Source organism: Phaseolus vulgaris, chromosome 3 (assembly GCF_000499845.2).
Source record: "Phaseolus vulgaris cultivar G19833 chromosome 3, P. vulgaris v2.0, whole genome shotgun sequence".
Taxonomy (NCBI): Eukaryota; Viridiplantae; Streptophyta; class Magnoliopsida; order Fabales; family Fabaceae; genus Phaseolus; species Phaseolus vulgaris.
In genome coordinates this window covers 21,668,762-21,693,610 of record NC_023757.2, presented here as the reverse complement: position 1 = coordinate 21,693,610, position 24,849 = coordinate 21,668,762, and the positions used below count along the sequence as shown (strand labels likewise).

Sequence of the window (24,849 nt, the reverse complement as noted above, 5' to 3'; positions counted from 1 at the left end):
ACATACCGTCAAAGGCCGCTTCGCGATCAGACTCGGTGTACAAGGACATCACTAGCTGAGCGAGGACTTTTCTAGGAAGGCTATCGAAAAGAGCGAAAATCTCCTGCTCACTAGCACTCGGGTTGACCGGACAAGGCTAATCCTTTATCTTTGTAGGTTTCTTGGTCCAAAATAAAGGAAACCTAGGCTGCCCGACAACATCAAAGAAGTGCGACATACCTGTGAGCTCCACAAACACTTGAAAGAACCTCTCTTTAAAGTTTTTGTAGGAGGCCGTGTAGGCTTTGAACAAAATATTGTCCACTCGACTGACTAATGAATGCCAACTAATAAGGTCAGACGAATGAGAGGTATAGAAATGCAAAATACAGGACGCAGAAGGACGCACACCAAAAGTTTGGCATACCACGCGAAAGGCCTGCATGGACGCCCACGTGTTCGGGTGCAACTGACTGAGTGCAACGTTGAGCGCCTGAAGGGCACCCACCGTGAACGTGTCAAAGGGAAGCGACACGTGCAAGTTAGAAAACAAACAAGAGTACATGAAGAAGAAAGGGGGTTCGGTGGATGACCGTTCCCTGTACACTCGGTCGGTCAATGAACAAGGACCGAATGTTAACAGGGATCCCCTAGCAGAAGCCTTCCAAACAGAAACCCTATTCAAAAAATCAAAAACAGAGGCGTCCGTCAGAAAGACGAACGTGATTCTGAACACTTTGGGATCAACCTAGCTAGGACCCTCATACAGACACAATCGCTGCCCGGGTCATCACCCCTTACTTCCTCCATCTCGGGGGCAATGGTTTGAATTGCCTTGATCGAAAGGATTTCGTTACAAGAGGAAGGGGACGAAGAAGACGAGGAAGACGAAGACAAAGGGGGCTCGGGAAGAGGAGAAGGAGCGGCCGAAGTGGAAGAAGTAGGACGAGAGTGGGAAGACATCACTAACCTTGAAAGGACGAGAACAACAACACAAACCGACGATAGTCGTTCGGGACTCGGAGCACAATGTGAATAAGGAAGCGTGAGAAGCCACTGTTGACAACCTCTCTTTATAGCCCGAGGACGTCTCAGAAGCCCAAACGTCACAAATTTCTCAACCATTGGATCTCCTCGATCCAACGGTCCACGTCATTTGGCTCCCAAAAATCCCCTCATAAATGGGCGTCACGTCACTCGTTCAGGCGCCGCTTTCAATCACATCACCCATCATTACGTCACCAAATGACACCCAATTCTCAGTCTTTTTGGCTGCATTAGCCCTCGAGCTTGGGGGTTAAGTGTACTGCACTAGTACAAAATGTATAAACAACGACTATTTATTTAATGCAGTTTTAGGGTTAGCCGCTGTCATTCAAAACGCGGTAGCATTTTTTAAATTAATTTCATTTACGAATAAGACTATTACTAATAGCCGCATTCTTAAATCATTTTTTACCCTAATTTTGAAGCGCGCCACTTACGCTTTCATACTTTCTTTTTGGCGCTTCGCGTTTTCTCTTTATTTCTGCTATGGTGTTCCTCTCTTCTTCTACGAGTTTAATTGTGTTCTCGTAACATTGTAAGTTCGTTTCGATTCACTCTTTTTCTTCTTCACCAATGGTTTATAAAAAAATTTCGTTTCACTTATTTGTTTGTTTTCTTGCATTGACGAAGGGTTCTCTGACGCTTCATTTTCTCTTTTGTTTATGCTCTCGTGCTTCCTCTTGTTTTCTACAAGCCTTCATTATCTTCTTTGTGTCATTGTAAGTTCGTTTCGAGTTCTCTTTCTTCTTCACCATTGGTTTATATATATTTTTTTCGTTTCTCTTATCTATTTGTTTTCTTGTATTGACGAAGGTCACCACTGCTTCATTGCCTGCTGTTTGTGTTATTGATATGTCGTATTTGCTTCGTTGTTGTTGCTGCCACCGCTATTGTTGCCTTAGGGTTTAGGGTTTTATTTTATTTTTTTAAAATAATTAAATAAGAATGCGGCTATTTACCATAGCCGCATTTATAAATCGCATTTACGAATGCGGCTAAATAGCCGCACTTGTAAATCTCTGATTTAAGAATGCGTGCTCATCAAGTGCGGCTATATAATCGCCCTTATAAATATAAAATAGTCGCATTCGTTTTTCCTTTTTGCACTAGTGCTGGCACGACCGGACGACTCACTGAGTCGGTCAGAATCCCGAACCAACTGACCACTCGACCACGATAAAAGGTCACATGACGACACGTGGCTGACCGACCCATGACGACGAGTCATGGGTTGACCAAGTTAGCAAGGTTAATCCATAATTAAGAGTTGTTTAGCGCAACCCTAAACAAGAACCAACCTCCTAAGCTGACCCACCAACGAAGACCCATTAAGGTAATATAAATAGCGCAGATTCCAAGAATCAGGTACGTCATTATCTAAAGTACTCAGACAACCGAGTGTCGACACCCTGACTGACTTGATCGTCGGATTGCCTTCTGCAGATACCATCCCAGCCTATGCTACCAGACGACCGAGAGGAGGAAGGTGAAGCATGAAGTTGAGAGTGATAACGATCGACCTAAGAAAGGAGCAAGACAATCGTTCTCTAGGTCTCAACACCCGTTTGAAAAGAGTATTCATTAGTGAAAAATGAATGCAAAATTAATCGTTTTGATGAAGAAAAAATGTTATTGGCTTAAAAGGAAGTGTCAATTGTTTGTGGTGTAAATGTACTTCTCACACTACTTACAAATTCTTCCTTTAACTTTATTATTTGAGCTTCATATATTATACTTATTCGGTTATACTTTTAGCCCAATTCTTCAATTCCCCCTTTTCATTTCAAATAAAAAACACATTATAACTTTCACAACATTTAACAAATCTCCAACCTTTTACTTTCTATAACATATCTGAGAATCAAATGTGTCATCTTTTGTAATTGAAAATTGACACAAAAATTCATTAAACATCATTCATAATGATTAAATTTGATTTGACATCTGAATAATAATATCACGAGGTTATTGAAATATTTAACATAACAGTTGTCATATAGTAATAACACATTGTGATAATAACTGTAGTCATATTTATACATAGTTTAATTAAGGATGCAAAGAGTCTCACTTGGGTCCAATTACCTAATCAAATTAATTGGATTGAATTGAGTTTACTCTTTTTTTTTTTTGTCTTATTTAGTAATTCCCCATGCACCTCTTAAAAAGTATCTTAAAATAAATATTTTTAAAATTTATCAAAGTAACAACAGTATTTACAATGCATATATAAATAAAATTTATTTAATAAAATATAAATATATTTTTATAATAAAATTATTACAATTAGTATTTTTTTTATATAGCTATATTCGATCGTGGAATCCTCACCGTTCATGAACATTTGGGAGGGACGATAAACATTCCTCTTCTTGAATTCGGAAAGTACAATCCAACTGCTTTATAAAGGGCCACTCATGTTTTTCAGAATAATCTCAAATCAAATTATACATCTTTCACATAAATAAAAAAAGTAATACATACTCTTTCTTGAAAATATTTTAAAATATAAATAATTTCATATTTTTATACTATTGTTATTTTTTTTAATAAAACTTAATATGCATAATAAGAATCAAGATAATATGTATTTTATAATTCAAGGCTGACTTGATAAAATTTCCATTTTAAATAAAATTATTGAATGATAAAATACTTAGTTATTATAGTTTCTTCTAATATATATAATTATTGAATTCGTATTTTTATTTAAATATTAATTGCTTAATATTTTTTAATTAATTTTTTTAAACTTATCATTAAAGTATAAGTTCTTTTCACATTATTTATATGGATTAAGATTGATGTAATATATATTTTAAAATATATTAGAATATAAATAATTTAAATATATTATTATTAATAAAATTTGAAACAATAATTATTAAATGATATAAAATTATAATTTAATGATTAGATCAACAAAATTATTTTAAATTTTTTATTGAGGATATAATATGCAATAAAAGAAAGTTACATAATTATATATATGTTGCGGCAGTTGCTTAACTGACATGGGTGGTTTGAAAAACCTTTGCAAAAAATAATTTTATGGAAGTTCTGGTACAAAGATAGTATTGTTGCTCTATCGTTATGAAGAAACAGAAAGTATCTGTCATAAGCAAAACTTATGGTTTGGTTTTATGTATTTTTGAGTTATTTCCATGTTACCAAACACAGCCTAAAGGTTACAAGACATTGGCCACTAGCAAAATTCTCTTGTACATAATTTTAGAATTTGAGTTTAAACTTGAACTAAACCCCTAAAAACTAATTCATAACAAACATTCTCCAATCTCCACTGTATATACAATTGTTCTACTGGCATCTCTCTCAGCACATATTCACTGTACATGGTTTCTTCAAACTATATATAACCATACAATTATTGCCTAAAGACTAAAGAATACAGAAGTAATTAAACTTGGCAAAGTGAATTAATCGATAGAACTTATGCAGATTTGTGGGAAGACATATACATATCCTCAACCATTTTTTGATTTGAAAGTACTTTATTTGAAGGAACTTGAGCAGCCGTTCTTGTATCTGGAGACTGCTTTTGATGTTTTGCGTTTGAGCTTGATCTTCCTTTCCTGTGCTTCCTTCTAGGCTGTGTGGATTGAGGGATAAACACCCCTGTCCCTTTGCTTTGTCTTCTCAGAGCATGCTCATAGAACATAGCAGACTGTGGAGGAGGATACAATGATCCAGAAAAGGTCTGAAATAAGAAAAAGAAAATGAAGTTGAAGTGAGGTTTTTCTGAATAAACAAGTAGAAGAGAAGTACTTTTCTTTATTTAAAAGTGTGTATGAATAAACCTGGAAATGGTGTTGTTGAGGAGAAGAAGGAAGGGGGTCTTCATCTTCATCTTCATCCATAATTAGGAGAGAAATTTGCTTGCTCAAGTCAGCAAAAAAGAGGTCATCTTCTAGTTCCACAGCAACCTCCATAAGAATGAAAGCAGTTTAGTTAGTAGTAAGAGTTGGTACTCCTTCTATGAAGTTTGATGTGTGTCTTATGTTTGTTGTATTGTGTTGCCCCAAAAGTGGGGGAGGTTTTAATAGAGAGAAGGGTTGAAATGAAAAGGAGATGGAAGGGATGGGCATGTGGGTTGGTGGGCCATGGGCAGAGTTGGCCAATCTGTCTGAGGCCCACAAAGCAGCCCACTAGAATGATGGAAGTGTGTTGTGATATTATCCAGTTGATCTTAAAGGAGATGAGGAACAGCAGGAAACAACTGTTGTGAAGATATTAAATCCATGACATGCAGATTCATGATCCCAAAAATACACACATGGTTCTGAATGGTCCACCCTCATATCATATCCTAAAAACTCATCACATTCATGGCTCAGTAAACAATCAATTTTTATCCGTTTTCTATCTTGCACCGGTTGCTCTTGGTCAAGATTAAACCACCGAGACAGATCCTGCATGTTACCGTCACTAGATCTTCTTCATCTTTCACAACTTGCAATTCCACCCAAAACTCTCTTTCCTACCTTTTTCTTCTTAACATGGATAATGCCTCCTATCATTAATCAATTATATAAAGGTCACACTCGCAACTCAATTTCTTCAGACAGTTGCACTTCACCTACGGGTTAAATATGTCTTTTTCTTCTTTACTTTTTTCTCAAATTATTTTTCGCCTTTTGCTACATTTTCAATTTATTTCATGTTAACCATATTATAATATTTTCGTTTGTTACATTAAACCGTAATGATTTATTCCAATGGTTTTTCAAATCCAAAATTTAGATTAGTGAAAAAAAATACATATTTAACCATCCTGAATTTAACTCTCTTCATATAGTGTTTTCTTTTTTAAAATTCAACAAATAAAGTTCTTCGTCATTATAGTTCACTCAGTTCATTAGCCTAACTATATTCTATTAATAGTTACTTTTAATGTCAATTATTTTCTTTACTTTTGGGTGGATATTCAATCTCATTTTTTGCCAAGTACTACCCTTGACCAAAGAAAATGTGGTTCCTGAATACGTGGAAGAAGAAGCATTATTATTTGGTCCAAGTGAGTGTTGTTTACATAAAAGCTATATTGTTTCTCTACCTTTTTCTTTTTCGCCCATTCCTAGTTTAAAATTGCTTGCCTTGCAATCGTAGAAATTTTGAATGATTGACAAATCAAAACAATATTGATTATAGTAGCGGTATTGTATTTAAGTTAGATTAATTTTATTGGCCTCTAACTCTGTTAAACATGTTTTTTTATTGTTTTAAGCTTTTAATTAAGCGCCCGTATGTACAATATTTTTCATCAAATAATCACTTCTCTGTAAAAAGATAATCACTTTTTTGGTTTGTCACAGTTTTTTTAAAAAAAAAAAAATAACTAGAAGCTAAAACGATACAACCAAATTATAATTAAAAGTTATTAATATATTTTCTTATTAAAATAATTACCTATTTTTAACAAGTAGTTTTTTTTTTATTTCCAACAAATTAATCGTATTAATGACATGAGAACTCTTCTGTGACGATATTTTTCTATTTAAACCAAAATTAGTTTGATTAATAGATTTTATTTTAATTTTTATGTATGAAGTATAGATAAAAATTAAAAAATGAGTAAAATTAACGTATTGTATATAAAATTATTTTTATTATAATAAAATATTTTGATGATTAAAATTAAAAATATTAAAACACAAATTTTTAAAATGTTTCATTTATAATAAAAAAAAAACTGTATGAATACATATGGCTTGAAAACAATTTAATGACTATATATGATCGGAATTTTTTCTAAGCAACAATAAATGGTATTAGATAAGAGTGCGTGTCTCAGTAGTAAATCAATAAACAATTGTCAGAATTCATTAACATAAGTACTTCGACACGTAAGTTCTTTAATTAATTATTAAAAATGATTATCTAACTGAAATATAAAATCACGACTACAAGTATCACTTTTTCTAAAAATGAAATCCTAGCATAGAATGATCTGGGCTTAACTATTATGATTTGGGGAACGAGAATTAAATGGAAGTCAAATAAAAATCTCAAATGTCATATATTAGATTAAAACTAAGTTCCTTTCATTGTTTTTTATTGTCATATATATAATTAATAGCAAGAATGAAAATAGTTATAATAACACATTATGGTTAAGATACCAATTTCAATTAAAAGGTCTAAACATATTTTTCTTGTCAAGAATAATCCCTTGTTTTTTCTTTGTTCAATCTCCAAAAATATATTAAGTTCTCCAAAGTCGTTTATTTCAAATTCAGCAACTATATATTCTTTCAATGCTTTTGTTTTTGCAAGGATTTTTTTAGTTAAAATCATACCACCAACATATTCAATAAATTTTATCCAATGATATGAAGTGTAGCTTGCATGTTCTTCAATGTCTTGCACGGAAGCTGCAATCACAACCAGGTACTTGAATTTCTAGCTAAATAATATGACACAAACAACTGACATGTAATCATTAGCCACTGAAAAACTAAACAGACTTTGTTGTACTAAATCATTAGTACTTCTCAAAGACTCAAACAATGTAAGTTGCCACCTTTACTGTTAGTTGTAATGTATGGCACAGTGATGAATCTTTTCAAACACGAAACAAACAAGAGATCTGTGGATATACCCTGAATTTTAGCCTGCCAGGGAGATATTCCCCCGAATGTACAAAGCTAATAATTTAATGGTTTCTATTTAGCACATTTCTCCCGTCTGTAAGCTGACCCCTTCTGAATTCAATCCAAAATTGGCGCCTTGACTTCAATTTAGTAAATATTAATAGCAACTAGATACCAGAATCTTCAAAATTCTCAACCATTCGTTGCCAAATTATACTTGTGAGGACATTTCTCTACAGTTCATCTCCAAGATGTTAAGACCAACTTCAGAATTTCAGAGATGGAATTCGGGAACTTGGAAACATAAAAGCAACTCAATCTCATCATATATAGTCTAACTGATCATAAGATAAAATGGAATTGCCAAAATTTGTCACCCTGTGGGGCAACCAATCCACTGCATCAAGTGTTATTGACTGGCTTGTCTATGAAAAACTTTGACAGGGTAGAAACTGTAAAAACTTACCTGATCAATATTGGAAACAAGCTGAGATATCTAACATTAATTATGCTAATAGAGCCTAAAAACTTCAAGCAGCAACACATGATAGGATGGCGTAAGTTATGCTCCTCCAGCTGTATCCATATCCGTAACCCCATCGACTCCCTTGAAAACAACACGCAATTTTCTCAAACAAGAGAACTTTTGGTCGTTCTTGATTGTCATACCATTCACATGGATGACATCCTTGGGCAGTTTACCCATGAGGTTAAAAAGAGATAGACTCAGGTTTGATCGAGTCATTTCTTCCAAAACAGGGGGGGCTTGCATGTACAGATTATTTCCTCGATGTATGATACTAGCTTTTGATAACCTCAACTTAGGATGTTCTTCCAAAAGATCCATGAACTGTTAACCACAATTTGATTAGAAAACGCATCAGAAAGGACTATGCTAAAGTTGCATTAAGATGAGTTGCTTAAAAACAGAAATAACTAAGCAGTTCACTTGTGAAAAATACATATATATCATGAGTACCCTAGATTTTAAGGGTACTAATTTCACTGATTTGGAGTCATGATGAAAAACATTTAATAGATCACAAAAACATTATTTCACCTTTCATACTAACGAGTACTTCAAGAAACAAAAATGGCTGGTTTTGCCAATAAAGGAAGACTTTCCAAGGATTAATACTTCCAAAATCCTACTACCTATTCAACATTCTAACAATTTCTTGACAGCCATCAATAAGGAAAAAAAAGGGGAAAGGAAGATGGAAACAGAGGTTGAAAATAAACTAATAATGAAGCATCCAAGATTTGGCTTTAAACGTATATATACACACAGAGACACAAGGAGTGGCTCTAGTGAGAAGAACAAATTACAACCATCAGATAAAGATTAAATATAATAGACAGTGAAGATTAAAATACTTAAAAGTACAAATTCAAATATCTTGCAGCCATCAAATCTCTATAGATTCACCCAACCAAATCAAATCTATAAAAGATTCATGACCATAAACATTAACCCATTCCACCGTCACTGTCATCACCACTACTATGATGACCGTTGTTGCTGCCAAAACCATGACATTGTCACTACCATCATTGGCGTAGTGGAAGCAACGATGATAGTCTTGATAGCTGTGGCAGCAACGATCATGGTGGTAGTCGTGCAATAATAATAGTTGAAGATCTTTTATAGATTTTATTTTATTTTATCATGAATCTTTTAGAGATATAATGAATACATGGAAATTTAATCTGAATTCATTATCATAGGGATAGGATCAGTTTATATATAAGGTTAGGATCAGTTTACACCAGATGTAAGTCATAAGTCCCGTGTTATTTTCTTTCATATTGCATCATTTTGTATTTCCCTAAGTATATAAACGTTGACTATTCACTATTTTTAATTTTAATACGATGACTGTTGGTAGTTGTAATCATTCTCGTATAAGCAAATGTTTTCACAACTGTCATATACGTAGGATCTGTTTACACAAGGTGTAAGTCACGTGCTACTCTCTTTCATATTTGTATTTCCCTAAAACTTTCCCCTAACTAACTAAAATTAATGGTTAGAACTTGGTATAAATCTATATACTTACACATGATGTAAACGTATCTTAACTCAGACATATATCATATATGTATATACAAAGAACTTGAGGAGTTGATAATTGAAAATTAACCTTTTGCAATGTGATTGAGGTATCCAGTTCTATACGTATACCAGGACCACACACAACACAGTCCTTGTCCCTTTCAAATTCTGCCACTTCGGTATGGAGGCCTTCTGATCCATTATACCTACAGAGGTATTAACCAATCAATAATATTTACGGCCAGAAGACAAACATTGATAAGAAAACAGCCATACGTTAAATAATTCGACAAAGTTTTGCTGCACTCTGTTGCAATCTTTAATGTTTCTAGAGCACATGCAGCTGATATAATAGCATTTGTTGAAGCAATAGCTGGAATGATGTTCTTCACAACACCCTATTAAAACAATTAATTCTTAGTGAAAATGGATAAATGGAGAATATGGCTGACTATCACCAGGAAAACCCAGTAAACAAGATAAACATCAAAGAATTCCTAGGAATTTATCATTTAGAGAAAAGCAAAGTACAAAACTATACACACCGCACAAAAACTGAGAATTTGCTATGGATTAATTATCCAACTTAATCATCTACATACCTGTGTAAGAGAATAAGTAACTCCAGGAATACCAAAAAGCTCAGCCCTCTTGACGGCCTGTAAAACATAAATGATTAAACGTCTAACTGATTGAGTGGCCAAAAATGCACATTAATCTGTCAAGAAACTCACTATGAAATAGTGGTTACCTCGTCATAAACCCATTTCATATGCTCAGGATTATCTGGATCAAAATCCACTCCGCCATGAACCTGTACATTAAATTCTGGATGAAATAATGGACATTGCAAATAACGGAAAGAGTAAACAATGACTTACTTCATTCCACTTAATCAAGTGAGCATATTCAATACAGTGGGCAGCAGTTCTAGGGGTTTCAGCCAGGGTGCACAAAGGAAACTTTACTTGAGGCGGAAAAAGCCAGATTGTACACTCGAAGCAAGGAGTGATCCCTGGCAAGATAACCCTAGCATGGCCCTTGAAACCTTCAGTCCCACCATCCACCATAGGTTTGATAGTCTCTTCTCGTGGATTATCATCAGAATCATACTCTAGCATTATCAGCAAAAAGAAAAGAAACTGAATATTAGCATAAGCATACTGCTGAATACCTTATACTTAAGGTCAGAGCGCCAAAACAAAAACCATTGCTTGAAAACAATTCAATAATAAAACAAGGAGGATATATAAAACCAAAGTTTTAAAAGATGGTCCATGACCACATTTTTTGCCACACCATCATGATTTATTAGGTGTCTGTCACCACAATGCAACCACAATTGTGGTTATTTGTCCAAAATTTCCAGTAATATTAAGGAAACTACAAAACCACGACTGCGACCATAATTCAAAAGGCAAATCACAAGCAGTTTACGTGAAAGGCATAGGAAACAAAACACACCTAGAAAACTACAGGCAACAGTATTGATATAGCTGCGTGCCTCAATGGAATCAAGACCAAGGGCAATAATGCTAAAATCGTTGTAAAATTCAATTTCCTTGTCCTCAATCCTGCAAAAATGCGGCACAATTTGCACGCCACTGATTCTCTCCATGACCCGCTTGGCAGCAACCTCGGCTTTGGGTTTGCCAACATCTTCAAGTCTACAAGCAAAGCAAGTGAACAAAAGAAACTGTAGAAATGAAATACCAAAACAAAAACTAATGGGATTATTAGACAAGTAAAAGATGAGGATTCAAAAGAAACGCGTGAAGTTAACCTGAACAAGAATTGGCGGTTGAGATTAGTAACCTCTATGCGATCCATATCAATGACCTCAAGGTTTCGGAAACCAGTGAGAGCTAAATCCTTCAACAATTCGCAACCCAAACCTCCTGCCCCTACCACCAACACTTTGGCGAAGGCCTGAAGGTCATCTCGCAACTGCAACAGAGAAAATATAAGAGAACAAAACCGAAACCCTATAGAGAGAGAGAGAGTGTGTAGTAATTTGAATAGAATTGTAATAGGAACAGTAAAAACAATAGTACCTCGGCGCCAGGTTCGAACCTGGGACCGACGAGATTGCCAGGGCGGAGAAGGAGCTTGTCGAGGTCTCTGGATCGACTCGAGGTATCCGCCATTGGAGCTGAAGATGCTTCACTCCCTACCTTCTACGCTCTCTTCACCGGCACCCGCGCCTCAGATTTTTCTCTCCACTAATTCCACACTTTTTCCTTTTTTTTTCGGCTTTAATTTTAAGCAATGAATGCATATATGTTAGTCGTGGATTTTATTTATTTCGATCAAATTATTTTTAAATTGTTCAAATTTATAACCAATTATCATAATTCTGAAAATTTTCACAACAACTAAATTGTGTTAGATTAGTAATAAGTACTGCTAAAAACATTAATATAATTATATAGAAATTAATTAAAATTTTAACTTGGTATTATATTAAATTTATTAAATAATATTGTATTTTTATTAAAAAAATATTCTAATTCAGAAAAACTGGATAATCACCTTATCTAACTAAAACTTTTAAGCTAATAACTTTCTTCAAAATACAAGATGACTTCTTAATCAACTATTATTAATAACTAGTCTAATTAATTAATTAATTAACTTATACACTATTTATTTCTCTGTCTAAATAGTAAGAAAAAATTTATGAGGTGGTTCATACTTGTAATTTCTCCACGATAAGAACTAGTGTGCATATATTTTTATATCAAACAACTAACGAACATTCAAGAGAGTTAGAAGGCATTTTACTTTTAAACCATATCTAAGTAATCTCATTATTAGTTGGTTAGTTCTTCATAAATTTATTATTTTTCATTTGATTAAATTATTCTTATTAATTTTAAAGCCAAACATGTCTTTATTTATTTATTTAAAATTTAATGATGTATTGGTCGAGACCGTACGAGCCAATCTCAGGTTTGGTAATCGACTGACCGAGTCGAAAAACATCTCAAGGCACGCAATAAATGAGAGTAACGACAGTTACAATAGCACTTAATGTGTCACAATTCATATCCCGAAATATGCGGGAAGCATATCCCGGAATATGCGGGAAGCATATCCGACAAATCAGCTAAATACTAGTTAACTGAAAGATGGTACAAATATTCTTCAAATATTCCAACATACCTATATACCAATGTACATCCCTATTAATCACGAATCACGATGCACATCAGTGAATAACCGATGTTCGGCCCATCACGGCAAGGGCCTATAACCAATACTATAAATAAAACTCTCTTCAAAGGTGTAAAGTACGCTTTTATCAATTACCAATATACACTCTTTACACAAAGTACTTACTTGATCGTCAGAGTACCTTTTTCAGGTTAATCCTGACCGAGCATCAGCATTTGAGGAAGGAGACTTATAGGAAGGAACCAGAGGATCACCAACACGTCATCAATTGTACAACCAGTCTTAGGTACTACCTAGGCCATCTCTGCCTATACAGGTACAATTGGTGCCCATCGTGGGGTCGAGACAGTAGTCAAGTCCAGCATCAATTCCAAACTAGCAACAATGGTGTCGACAAGGAACACTATCAACCACGATCGGGTCACAGAGGAGCATATCACACTAATCCAAACACATCAGGCCCAAGTGGAAGAAAAGCAACAAAAAGGCATTGAAAGATCAATGATGGAATGAAGAAGAAGCGCGCCTTCTCAAGGAGCAGAATAAAGAGTTGAAGCAACGACTCGATGGACCCGAATGAGAAGAGCAGTCTCAAACACAGAGTGATCCCACCCGGGCAATGACGATGAGGATCCGAAAGGACATCCTTTTACGTATGAGATAATGGAGGCACAACTCCCCTCCAAGTGTGAAGGAGTATTGCCTTCATCAGATTGGAGTTTTCTTTGGAGGAGTGGCGGAAGCATCACGGATTGCAATGGACAAGGAGCTCACATAGAGCTTGTGGATTCCTTGAAGGTGAATGTTAGGTGTGGAGAGTGAGTGGTGAGGCCATCTCACTTAGAATAGGTGAAAAATGAAGACTAAATGTCTATTCTAGAGAGGTAGGAGACAATAAGTGAAATTGGCACAATTCTGACAGCAATTCACTCTATATTAATCTTGAGAAAATCATGACCCAAGCACATCCTTTTATAGCAAAGGAAGGCCGGAATTACAAGCCAAATTCAATTTGAAATTGGCACCTACTTTTGAACTTAGCACATGGAGCATATTTAACATGTGATGGAAAACGTTTAGCACATGTAGCGTACGGAATATGTGGAAAATGTGTACTCTTCTCCATGGCTTAATCATAACTGGCCTTGGTTAAATTAGGTGTTTTAGAAATCCTAATTTAACCTAGGTTGGTTTTTAGGTGCCAAATTTCATCTAAGGAAAAATTACAAATAAAATCTCCTATTCTACTTTGACAAAAATTAAATCATAATCTACACTAGAGTTATGGCATTTTAAACATATACAAGAAGATTTCCCTGCCATCAGTAGCAGTGTTCCAGTCTTCCTGAATCTTTTTGTCCATGGCTCTAGTGGTAGGCCCGGATCTTCTCTTTGTTGGGCTTGCATTTGGGCTTGTCCTTGGGCCTCTTCCATCATCCCCTCCCTCTTGAAAAGGATTTGTCCTAAAATTCAATGCTTCTTCTTCTTCATTATTACCTACAAAAGGAGTTAAATCAATGACATTAAAAGTATCATGTACTTCGTACTTCGTAGGCAAATCAAGTTTATATGCATTATTATTTATTCTTTTGAGGACTTGGAAAGGTCCATCACCCCGGGGACTAAGTTTAGACTTTTTCTTAGTTGGAAGTCTATCTTTTCTAAGATGAAGCCAAACCAAATCTCCTTCTTCAAATATTATCTCTCTCTTCCCCTTATTGCAATGTTTTATATATTTCTTTGTTTGCTGTTGTATTTGTTCTTTAATCCTCTCAAGCATTTTCTTAACAAATTCAGCTTTTGTAGCTCCTTCCTTATGCACAAACTCTTGTGGATTAGGAAGTGGCAACAAATCTAAAGAAGTAAGAGGATTAAACCCATATACAACTTCAAATGGAGAAATATTAGTAGTTTTATGAACTACTCTATTGTATGCAAACTCAATATGGGGAAGATACTCATCCCAAGATCTATGGTTACCCTTCATGACCGCCTTAAGCATAGTAGAAAGAGATCGATTTACAACTTCCGTTTGACCATCTGTTTGAGGATGACAAGAAGTTGAAAATTTCAATTTATTTCCAAGCCTTTCCCAAGGGTTCTCCAAAAATGACTTATAAATTTTGGATCTCTATCCGAAACTATGTTTCTAGGTAGCCCATGAAGTCTTACCACTTCTCTAAAGAAGAGTTTAGAAATATTGTTAGCGTCATCCACTTTGTGGCAGGGAATAAAATATGTCAATTTACTAAACCTATCCACAACACAAAAATGGAGTCAAAACCTTTTGCGGTCCTAGGAAGTCCTAGAATAAAATCCATGCTAATGTCTTCCCACGGAGCACTTGCAAAAGGTAAAGGAGTATATAGTCCATGAGGCATTGTTTTAGACTTAGCTTTCAAACATGATATGCATATAAAACAATGTCTTTGAACGTCTCTTCTCATATGTGGCCCAAAGAATTTTCCTTTTAAAAGCTCTAGAGTTTTATCAACTCCAAAATGGCCCATGAGACCTCCTTCGTGAGATTCTTTTACAATAAGTTTTCTATGTGTTCCTTGACGTATGTAGAGTTTTCCTTCTTTAAAAAGATACCCTACAGACACATAAAATCCTCTTTGTGCTCTATGTTCACATTTAGCAAAGATGGATGCAAAATCATGATCTTCTTTGTAAAGTTCAGTTATGTTTTCAAAGCCGAGAATCTGGGCTCCAAGTTTTGAAAAGAGGGCATGTCTCATTGAAAGAGCATCAACCACAATGTTTGTACTGCCCTTCTTGTATTTAATAACATAAAAAAATTGTTCAAGAAATTCCATCCATTTTGCATGACATTTGTTCAACTTATGCTGACCCTTCAAATATTTTAAAGACTCATGATCACTATGAATGACAAATTCTTTATAAACTAGATAGTGCTCCCAAGTCTTTACTGTTGAAGCTGGAGGAAGCTTCTTCCCTACCAAGGCTTGATGTGTGTTTGATGAAGAAAATAGCTTGAGTGCTTTGAAGATTGTAATAGGTTTTAGATTCGTTTGTAATTAGGCTTGTAATTGTGTAAGGTTACCTTTTGCTGTATAACCTATCCTAGATGCCTAACCAAGTCTAGATCAAGCACATGATGTGGTTAAATGGTTTTTGAAAAGCTTTTAAAAAGTTCTCTTAAAAGATTTAAATCAGTACAAAAATAAATCTGTTTTGTGGAGAAAGAATCGGTTTATTTCTTCTCTGTTAAAAGGGCTTTTCTAAAATTCTGTTAGGGCACCACAGGTAAAGCTTAGTTAGTTATTTCAGTTAAAGCTGAGCTGGTCTGTTTGCTATATTTTAATCTGTTTCACTGTGAAAGAATCGGTTTGCCCTTTGGTCAGTTGAAAGGTTTTTCACAAGTTAGTTAGGGCACCAAAGGTACAACTCATACAGTTATTTCAATTAGCTGAGTTGGCGGTTTTCACAAAATAAATCTGTTGAGTTCAAAAATGAATCTGTTGTTTTCATAACTGCTTTTCAACTGTTTTTTGAAAAGAGGTTAGAAACTATTTTCTATATAAAGAAAAGTCTCTCTCACATGAAAAAGTGCTGAGCAATCACGTTTTTGACAGAGATCAAACAATTTCCATGTGAGAAGAAGGATTGAAAGATTTTTGAAAGGTTTTCCAAAGAGATTTTCAAGTGTGCTTGTTCTAGGAAACCTTTGATCTTGGTGAAGGTGTTGGTGCAGTTCTGCAGCAAACTGAACTACTGGTTTTGAGTTCTTGCATCTTCTTTTCAGGTGTAATCTTTCCTTTATTCTGTTTTGTAAAGGTGTAAGTGTTAGTCACTCCTTGATAGGGTTTCTTGGAGTGCAAGGTGTGCTGAAATAGGGTTTATCAGCATTGTTGGTGTTGTTCTTGTAGTGTTCAAGAACTGATGAGTTTGTAAGTAATTGGTACTGTTTTTAGTGGATTCCACCTTGGGGTAAGGTGAGACTGGACGTAGCTCTGTATGAGTGAACCAGTATAAAAACTTGTGTACTTTTTCTTCTCATCCCTGCACTCATTTCTGGTTTTGCTTAATTCTGTCAAGAACTAAATCTGTTCTTTTGAAATTGAATCTGTTAATTCTGGGTTTAAATAAGAACTGTTCTTCCTGATTTGTTAAAGCTTTATAATCTCAAACAAGGCAGTTGTATATGTTGTTCAATTGATTTGAAAACAAATTGTCTATTCATTAAAACCTGAAAAAGATTCATTCTCATTAAAACCTTGTGTTGAATGAAGTTGATTGATTTCTTGGCATAGCTGTATTCTTCATACTCATAAAATCTGATTCTGTTATAACTCTTTGTTGATTACAATTTTAATTTGAACAAAGTCAAATTGTGCTAAACTGCTCTGAAGAATCAATCTGTTTCATGTAAAATCAATTTGTTCTTTTTGTCTCTGTTATACTGAAAATTATGTGTTCTTGCGAAAATTTTATAAGCTCAATTCACCCCTCCCCTCTTGAACTTAGACACTAATAGACCCAACATTTACGACCCTCACAACTTGCAACAACACTGCACCTATGCCTACTCCTGATGCATCACACTCTAGCTCAAAAGTTTTTGCAAAATTTGGTAAAGTTAGAATGTATGCATTAGTGAGTTGAGCTTTTAGCCTCTTAAAGGCTTGATCTTGCTTCTCGGTCCAACAAAACGGAGGGTCTTTCTTCACTAACTCATTTAGTGGTGAAGCTAAACTTGAGAAGTTAGGCACAAATCTTCTATAAAAGCTTGCTATACCATGAAAACTCTTAACCTCTCCTACATTTTGAGGAATTGGCCATTCTTTGATGGCTTTGATTTTCTCAGTGTCAACATGTGATGGAGATCAAGTAGAAGAGGATTTCACTAATGGAGGAAGAGGCCATCCACCCAAGCATTTAAAGTTCTTCCTTCTAGTCTTCTAAAAAATAAAGAAGAATTAAATAAAGAGAGGACCAAGCCCAAAGCCAACAAGAAGACTACAAGCATTCAAGAATGGGCTCCAATTAATATCTCTCTTTGTAATTTCTTTTGTATAAATTTGTAAATAATATAGAAATAGCTTTAGGATGTGCCAAAGAGGAAAACCAAAAGACACCTCTCTTGTACAAAGGCACATAGGCGCTAGTTTTGGTAGGAAGAGACTAGAAGAGTGCCTTTTCACACTCCTTTTCTCTTTAGGCGCTAGAATGACTTGGAAGGAGCTAGAGGATGACTCTTCACCCATCTCTTGACTTATAGAACCGGTCACCACCTCCTATATATAGAGGTGTAGGGTACTTTATATCAAAAAATAAGTTGAAAGTTTGAAATTGAGCTTTTAGAAAGGAATCTATACCGAATTGGTGAGTGAGTGTGAGAGGCTTGTGTCTTCTCCTCTTCCAGTCTTATCTTGGGAGATTGCTTGGACTCTCAAGTGGCGGCAACACTTATCTTGAAGCCAACCATCCTTCAAGTGGCGTGCACAATTCCAAGAGCTACAACCACATAAGTTCCCTTCTCCTTTTCATCTTCTTCTTCCATACCCATTCCAAATCAAACTCCAAAACATGTCTTTGTTATTTCTTGTTGTTTCAATCGGTAGAACTTGTTTAGTTTGTGTTTATGTTCGGTAGTTTGTATTGGTTTGCTGTTCTTGTAGTTCTAATTGTGTTTGTTGAAGTTTTAATCGATGCATTAGTTTTCTTTCCTTGTTTCATTCGGTTCATATGTTGAAAAAATGGGTTTCTATGTGAGTTTGGCTTGGTTCTTGTGTTCTTGATTAAGTTCTTGAATGGGTAAAGAATCTTGATCCAATTCTAAAGGTGCCTATTCATGTCCCAACTCATATTGAATTCATAACATGTTCATATCATGTTCTTGGTTCATATCAACATGTACCCTATTTGTGTTAACTATAAATCCTAAAAGGACAACACTATCAACACAAAAAGTACATTTATCACTATTAGCAAACAAGCTATTGTTTTTAAGCACTCTGATAACTTCCCTAAGGTGACTTAGGTGAGATTCTAGGCTTTGGCTATACATTAATATATCATCAAAATAAACTACTACATATTTACCTATACAATCCCTTAAGACATGATTCATTAGCCTCATAAATGTGCTAGGTGCATTAGTGAGTCCAAATGGCATCATTAACCACTTATATAGTCCAAATTTGGTTTTAAAAGCGGTTTTCCACTCATCACCTTCTTTAATTCTGATTTGGTGATATCTGCTTTTAAGATCAATTTTAGAAAATATGGTGGACCTATGCAACTCATCAAGCATGTCATCTAGTCTTAGAATTGGATGCCTATACTTGATGGTGATGTTATTGATGGCTCTACAGTCACAACACATTCTCCACTTGCCATCTTTTTTTGGCACCAACAAGACAGGTACAACACAAGGACTTAGGCTTTTTTGAACCCAACCCTTCTCCAACAAATCTTGTACTTGTGATTCTATCTCTTTAGTTTCTTCAGGATGAGTTCTATAAGTTGGTCTATTGGGTAGACTGGCTCCCGAAACTAAATCTATTTCATGTTCTATTCCTATAAAAGGGGAAAGTTCTATAGGGCCTTCCTTAGAGAATATGTCATCAAATTCTTTTAAAAGTTCTTTTACTTGAGGAGGTAGAATACAAGTCTTAGTAAGTGTGGCAGTGCATGCAAGTGTTCCTTTACAAAGCAAAAGACCGGAAGGTTGTTCAAAAAGAAGTATTTTTCCAATTTTGTTTTCAATTTTTTCTTCCTTTTAAATAACCTTGTGGGAAGGAACACTCTTCTCCCACGCCTCTTTTTCCCTAAGGGCTTTTTCTTGGTTTTCTATTTTTTTTTCTTCATCCCTCTTTTGCTTCATTTGAACTTGATCTTTTACCACTTGTGAATGTGATAAGGGATAAAGTACAAACTTTTTTTTCTTTGTGGGTGAAGGTAATCTCATTGGTAGGACTATTGTGCATAGTTTTCTTATCAAATTGCCAAGGTCTACCCAACAAAATATGACAAGCTTCCATGGGAACTACAACACATAAAACTTTATCTTTATAGTTTCCCACAGAGAACTCGACTTTCACTTGCTTATCTACAGTTAATTCCCCATCTTCATTTATCCATTGAAGTTTATAAGGTTTAGGATGAGGTATTAATTGTAGATTTAGCTTCTCAACCATTCTAGCGCTACAACAATTGCAGCAAGAGCCACTGTCCACAATGAAAGAACAAACATTTTCTAAAACTTTATATCTTGTATGAAAAATGTTCTCTCTTTGTGTCGCTAGGTTCACGCTAGATTGATTGTTGAAGGTTCTTTGGATCATTATTAACTCCCTCTCACATGGATATGCTCCCTCACTATTTTCTTCTTCTATCTCGCTAGGTTCGTCGTCATGGCTGCTATATTCATCTACCCCTCTTAGGAACATAGTTCTCTTATTTGGGCATTGGGCTTTTACATGACCTCTACCATAACATTTGAAACATTTGACATCTCTATTGTGGGTTGGTGGGGTTAGCACATCTTTTTCTATACTCTTGGGAGTTTCTCTTTGTTTTTCCTTTGGTAAGCTTTCCTCTCTTTTATACTCCTTTTTGGGATAAGAATTAGAGTATGAGTTTTCCCTATGACTTGATTCTTTTCTCAAATTTTGTTGTTCAACTTTGATACAAAGTTGGATTAAATCATTCAAGTCTTGGTAGGGCAAAAGTTCAACTTTAACAAGTTGTAACTCTTCTAGCAAAGTGAGCATCCCTTTCTTTTAGTAGGGTCTCATGTTGCAATTGTCTATATGAAAGTGCTTGAAAGTCTTTTGTTAATTGTTTTAAAAGAGTTTTTGTAGACTTTCGATCACTTTCATTTGGACTTGAAGAATGAGAAGACATGTTAAAGTTATGTGTTAAAAGTTATTACTGTAAGAAAGATAGGTTGAGTAGTGGAGGTAGATTCCCAAGAAAGGGAGGTGGATCACTTGGATCACTTAAGTACCAAGCCTTTCCTAGCCAGATTTTATCCCTCAACACTTTCACAAACCTTCCTATAAGTAATTCACTTAGAGCACAATCAAGAATGAAAACACTATTTTATGCAAGAAAACAAAATGCAAAGCAATTAATCAAAAACACAATTGGAAAATTAACTAAAAAGCTTTAAACTAGACGTATCCTAAGGTGAGGCTTCTAGGCACTTATAACCATTGAAGACACACTCACTGTCTAATGCGCAATTAATAGGTTTAATACAATTACAACTCAAAGCAAATACAATGAAAAATTGGATCACAACTTTTTAGCAAATCCTATTCTATGCATTTCTTTCTTTTTGGTACTCTTTTTCTTTTTGGCACTCCTTCTTTGTGTATGTGTTTAAGCTCACTTGTTGTTGCCCTCTTGCTCAACCTCTCAAGGATATTCAACTTGGTATTCAAATTTGCCCCTATTTAAGTGATAAAGCTCTCACCAAAGATGTTAGCTCCAAACTTATCAAGGCACCTTTAAAATTCTCCCACCAAGAAAGAGGTCAACAAAATTTAAAGCCACAAAATTCAATATGTAATTGGACTACAACAAAAAGAGTAGGTATATGACACAACTTGAATTAGTAATTGAATGAATATGAAAAACAATCAAAATAAGGCACACAACAAAAGGTGGCACACAAATTGAACCTAAAGAATGACAGTAGAATTGGATTAATAAAACCAAAACAGTACTACTGGAAATTTTGAGGTATCAAATGTGAGACTTAAAATATTTATGCTGAGTTGGACAATTCAAATTTGAATTTGAAATCTAAATCACAGACAATTCAAGATCTTAGCTAAATTTTGGCGCTGGAATCACACCAAAACAGTGCGCCAATTAATTGTGATAAAATTTTCAAATTTGTTGCCACTTCATTGTTTTTGTTTGCGCCAGATTGCACACTTTTTGTCTTTTATTTATCATTTTTTCTTTATTTTGATTTTTTTTTTCACTTTTTTTTGCATTTTTATTCTAACACTTCAATCTATTCATATCCAGAGTTCCACAATTTTTTTTCAACGAAATTAATTTTCATAAACAAACTCAGTCAGTCACAATTTCAAGAAACCTAATCTAGAATAAAAAACAGTACTAATAAACTTCAAGAACACAATAGAATGGATGTATAAGAACTTGTATGGATCTAACATACAAGTATAAACTCAAATCTAAAAATTAAAATGCACCAAAGGTTCAAAACAGAATTATAAAATTGGACTCAATTTTAAAATCAAACAACCAAAATTATCAAGAAAAGTACTACATAGAATGAATGACATTTTAGAATGCACATGACTTGACAAAACAAAATTTAGATTCAAAAATCAAAATGACTCAAACACAATCAATATAAACCGATTAAATTTTCAAGAAAGACTCAAATCTAGCAAAATTAAAACAGCAACACCAAAACTCAAAGGAATCCTACAAAAAATTGAAATTAGAAGCTCAAGAACAATTTAAACACATTGCACCGATTGGATTTATCCAAACAGCAACCAAATCAAAATTAAAATTCAAAAATAGCAAGACATTAAGGAAACAAGATGAACAACACGAAATCCAGAATCAAACACAAAAATTAAAATGAAAAGAAGAAGGCACACTTATCTCTTGAAGAACCTTGGCTCTGATACCACTTGATGGGATTGGAATTTTCTTTGGAGGAGTGACGAAAGCATCACGGATTGTAATGGACAAGGAGCTCACGTAGAGCTTGTGGATTCCTTGAAGGTGAATGCTAGGTGTGGAGAGTGAGTGGTGAGGCCATCTCACTTGGAATAGGTGAAAAATGAAGACTAAATGTCAATCCTAGAGAGGTAGGAGACAAGGAGTGAAATCGGCACAATTTTGGCAGCAATTCACTCTATATTAATCTTGAAAAAATCATGACCCAAGCACATCCTTTTGTAGCAAAGGAAGGCCGGAATTACAAGCCAAATTCAAATGAAGTTCAATTTGAAATTGGCGCCTACTTTTGAACTTAGCACATGGAGCACATGGAGCATATTTAACATGTGATGGAAAACGTTTAGCACATGTAGGATATGGAACATGTGGAAAATGTGTACTCTTCTCCATGTCTTAATCATAACCAGCCTTGGTTAAATTAGGTGTTTTAGAAACCCTAATTTAACCTAGGTTGGTTTTTAGGTGCCAAATTTCATCTAAGGAAAAATTACAAATAATATCTCCTATTCTACTTTAACAAAAATTAAATCCTAATCTACACTAGAGTTATGGAATTTTAAACATATACAAGAAGATTTCCCTGCCATCAGTAGCAGTGTTCCAGTCTTCGTGAATCTTCTTGGCCATGGCTCTAGTGGTAGGCCCAGATCTTCTCTTTGTTGGGCTTGCATTTGGGCTTGTCCTTTGGCCTCTTCCATCAAAGTGGAAGGGGCTGACTAACATGCTCTGTGACGGTTCCACAAATCCTGACGAGCACTTGAACGTTTTCAAGACACAAATGAACCTCTACACGACAAACAAAGTCGTGTGGTGCAAGGTTTTTCCCACCTCTCTCCAAGCAGGGGTGCTCGGTTGGTTCCCTTGGCTTCCACCCTATTCGGAGGACAACTTCAAAGTCTTGACAGCTAAGTTCACCACTTAATATGCGACGAGTTGACCGCATCACACGTCATCCATGCCCCTCATTAACGTAAAACACGAAAATGGGGAATCATTGCGGGCGTTCATGGAAAGGTTTAGTAAGGTTTGCATGAGTATCAGAAATCTCTCGCCAAAAATAGTCATGCATCATTGATCTCGACAATCCAACTGGGCCGGTTCATCGAAAGTTTATCAAGAGACTCGTCAAGCATCTTAACGAATTGAGGAACCGAGTAACCGAATTCATGCAGATAGAGGAATTGACTGACTTTCACATAAGCGTCTAATCCGAGAACGGATGAGATAAATGGAAGGAGAAAGACATAGGGAATCAATCTACATCTGGTCGGTCGGACAAGTTCAGAGAAAATCGAGGACCTCGACTTCTTTATTACAGTTCATTGAATGCTGCAAGGGGTAAAATTCTAGGTCCTCGATTTTCTCTGAAAGTGTAAAGCAATAACTGAAATGAGGAGCCCGAAGAACCTGAAAGAGGTGCAGCAACTGCTCGGTCAATTGACAACATTTTCCAGATTTGTTCCTCGATTAGCTGAACGGATCAGACCGATGGCGCAGATGCTTCGAAAAACAACAAATTTTAGCTAGAATGAAACCTGTGAAGACATTTTCAACCAGCTCAAGGAATTTCTATCGTCGTCGGCCATCATTCAAAAGCCAAGGCAGAAGCAGCCTATCGTGGTATACCTGGCAGTATTAGAAGAAGCGGTCAACGCAACCTTGGTGCAAGAGATCAACAAAGAAAAACGACGGTGTACTTTGTCAGTCGCACCCTCCATGCAGTCGAGACAAGGTAACAAATGATAGAGAAGGTAACGCTAGCATTGGTTCTGACCGCAAGGAGGATGCGACTTGTTCATGGAAAGGTTTAGTAAGGTTTGCATGAGTATCAGAAATCTCTCGCCAAAAATAGTCATGCATCATTGATCTCGACAATCCAACTGGGTCGGTTCATCGAAAGTTTATCAAGAGACTCGTCAAGCATCTTAACGAATTGAGGAACCGAGTAACCGAATTCATGCAGATAGAGGAATTGACTGACTTTCACATAAGCGTCTAATCCGAGAACGGATGAGATAAATGGAAGGAGAAAGACATAGGGAATCAATCTACATCTGGTCGGTCGGACAAGTTCAGAGAAAATCGAGGACCTCGACTTCTTTATTACAGTTCATTGAATGCTGCAAGGGGTAAAATTCTAGGTCCTCGATTTTCTCTGAAAGTGTAAAGCAATAACTGAAATGAGGAGCCCGAAGAACCTGAAAGAGGTGCAGCAACTGCTCGGTCAATTGACAACATTTTCCAGATTTGTTCCTCGATTAGCTGAACGGATCA

At 35.4% G+C, this 24,849-nt stretch overlaps 2 protein-coding genes across 3 annotated transcripts; both read right to left on the bottom strand.

The window, feature by feature from the left end:
* Positions 1–4,232: 4,232 nt before the first annotated feature.
* On the bottom strand, positions 4,233–5,073 carry LOC137806857 (uncharacterized). The gene is given in 3 exon segments (XM_068607197.1): positions 4,233–4,538; positions 4,541–4,744; positions 4,845–5,073. Coding segments are annotated over 3 exon segments (363 nt in total). The 5' UTR covers positions 4,977–5,073; the 3' UTR covers positions 4,233–4,511.
* A 2,267-nt stretch (positions 5,074–7,340) lies between these two features.
* Positions 7,341–11,962, bottom strand: LOC137806861 (NEDD8-activating enzyme E1 catalytic subunit). 2 transcript variants are annotated; one of them, XR_011080439.1, is made up of 10 exons: positions 11,748–11,962; positions 11,477–11,640; positions 11,158–11,360; positions 10,575–10,807; positions 10,445–10,507; positions 10,296–10,352; positions 9,970–10,091; positions 9,782–9,899; positions 8,104–8,487; positions 7,341–7,418 (listed from the first exon to the last, which is right to left on the bottom strand). XR_011080439.1 is itself a non-coding variant. In XM_068607199.1 (9 exons), exons 1-9 carry the CDS (start codon positions 11,838–11,840, stop codon positions 8,200–8,202), a joined length of 1,341 nt encoding a protein of 446 aa, XP_068463300.1. In that variant the 5' UTR covers positions 11,841–11,962; the 3' UTR covers positions 7,461–8,199. The 2 variants fall into 2 exon arrangements, 1 of the variants encoding a protein (XP_068463300.1); XM_068607199.1 differs by lacking the exon at positions 7,341–7,418 and having other exon boundaries at positions 7,461–8,487.
* Positions 11,963–24,849: the final 12,887 nt, after the last annotated feature.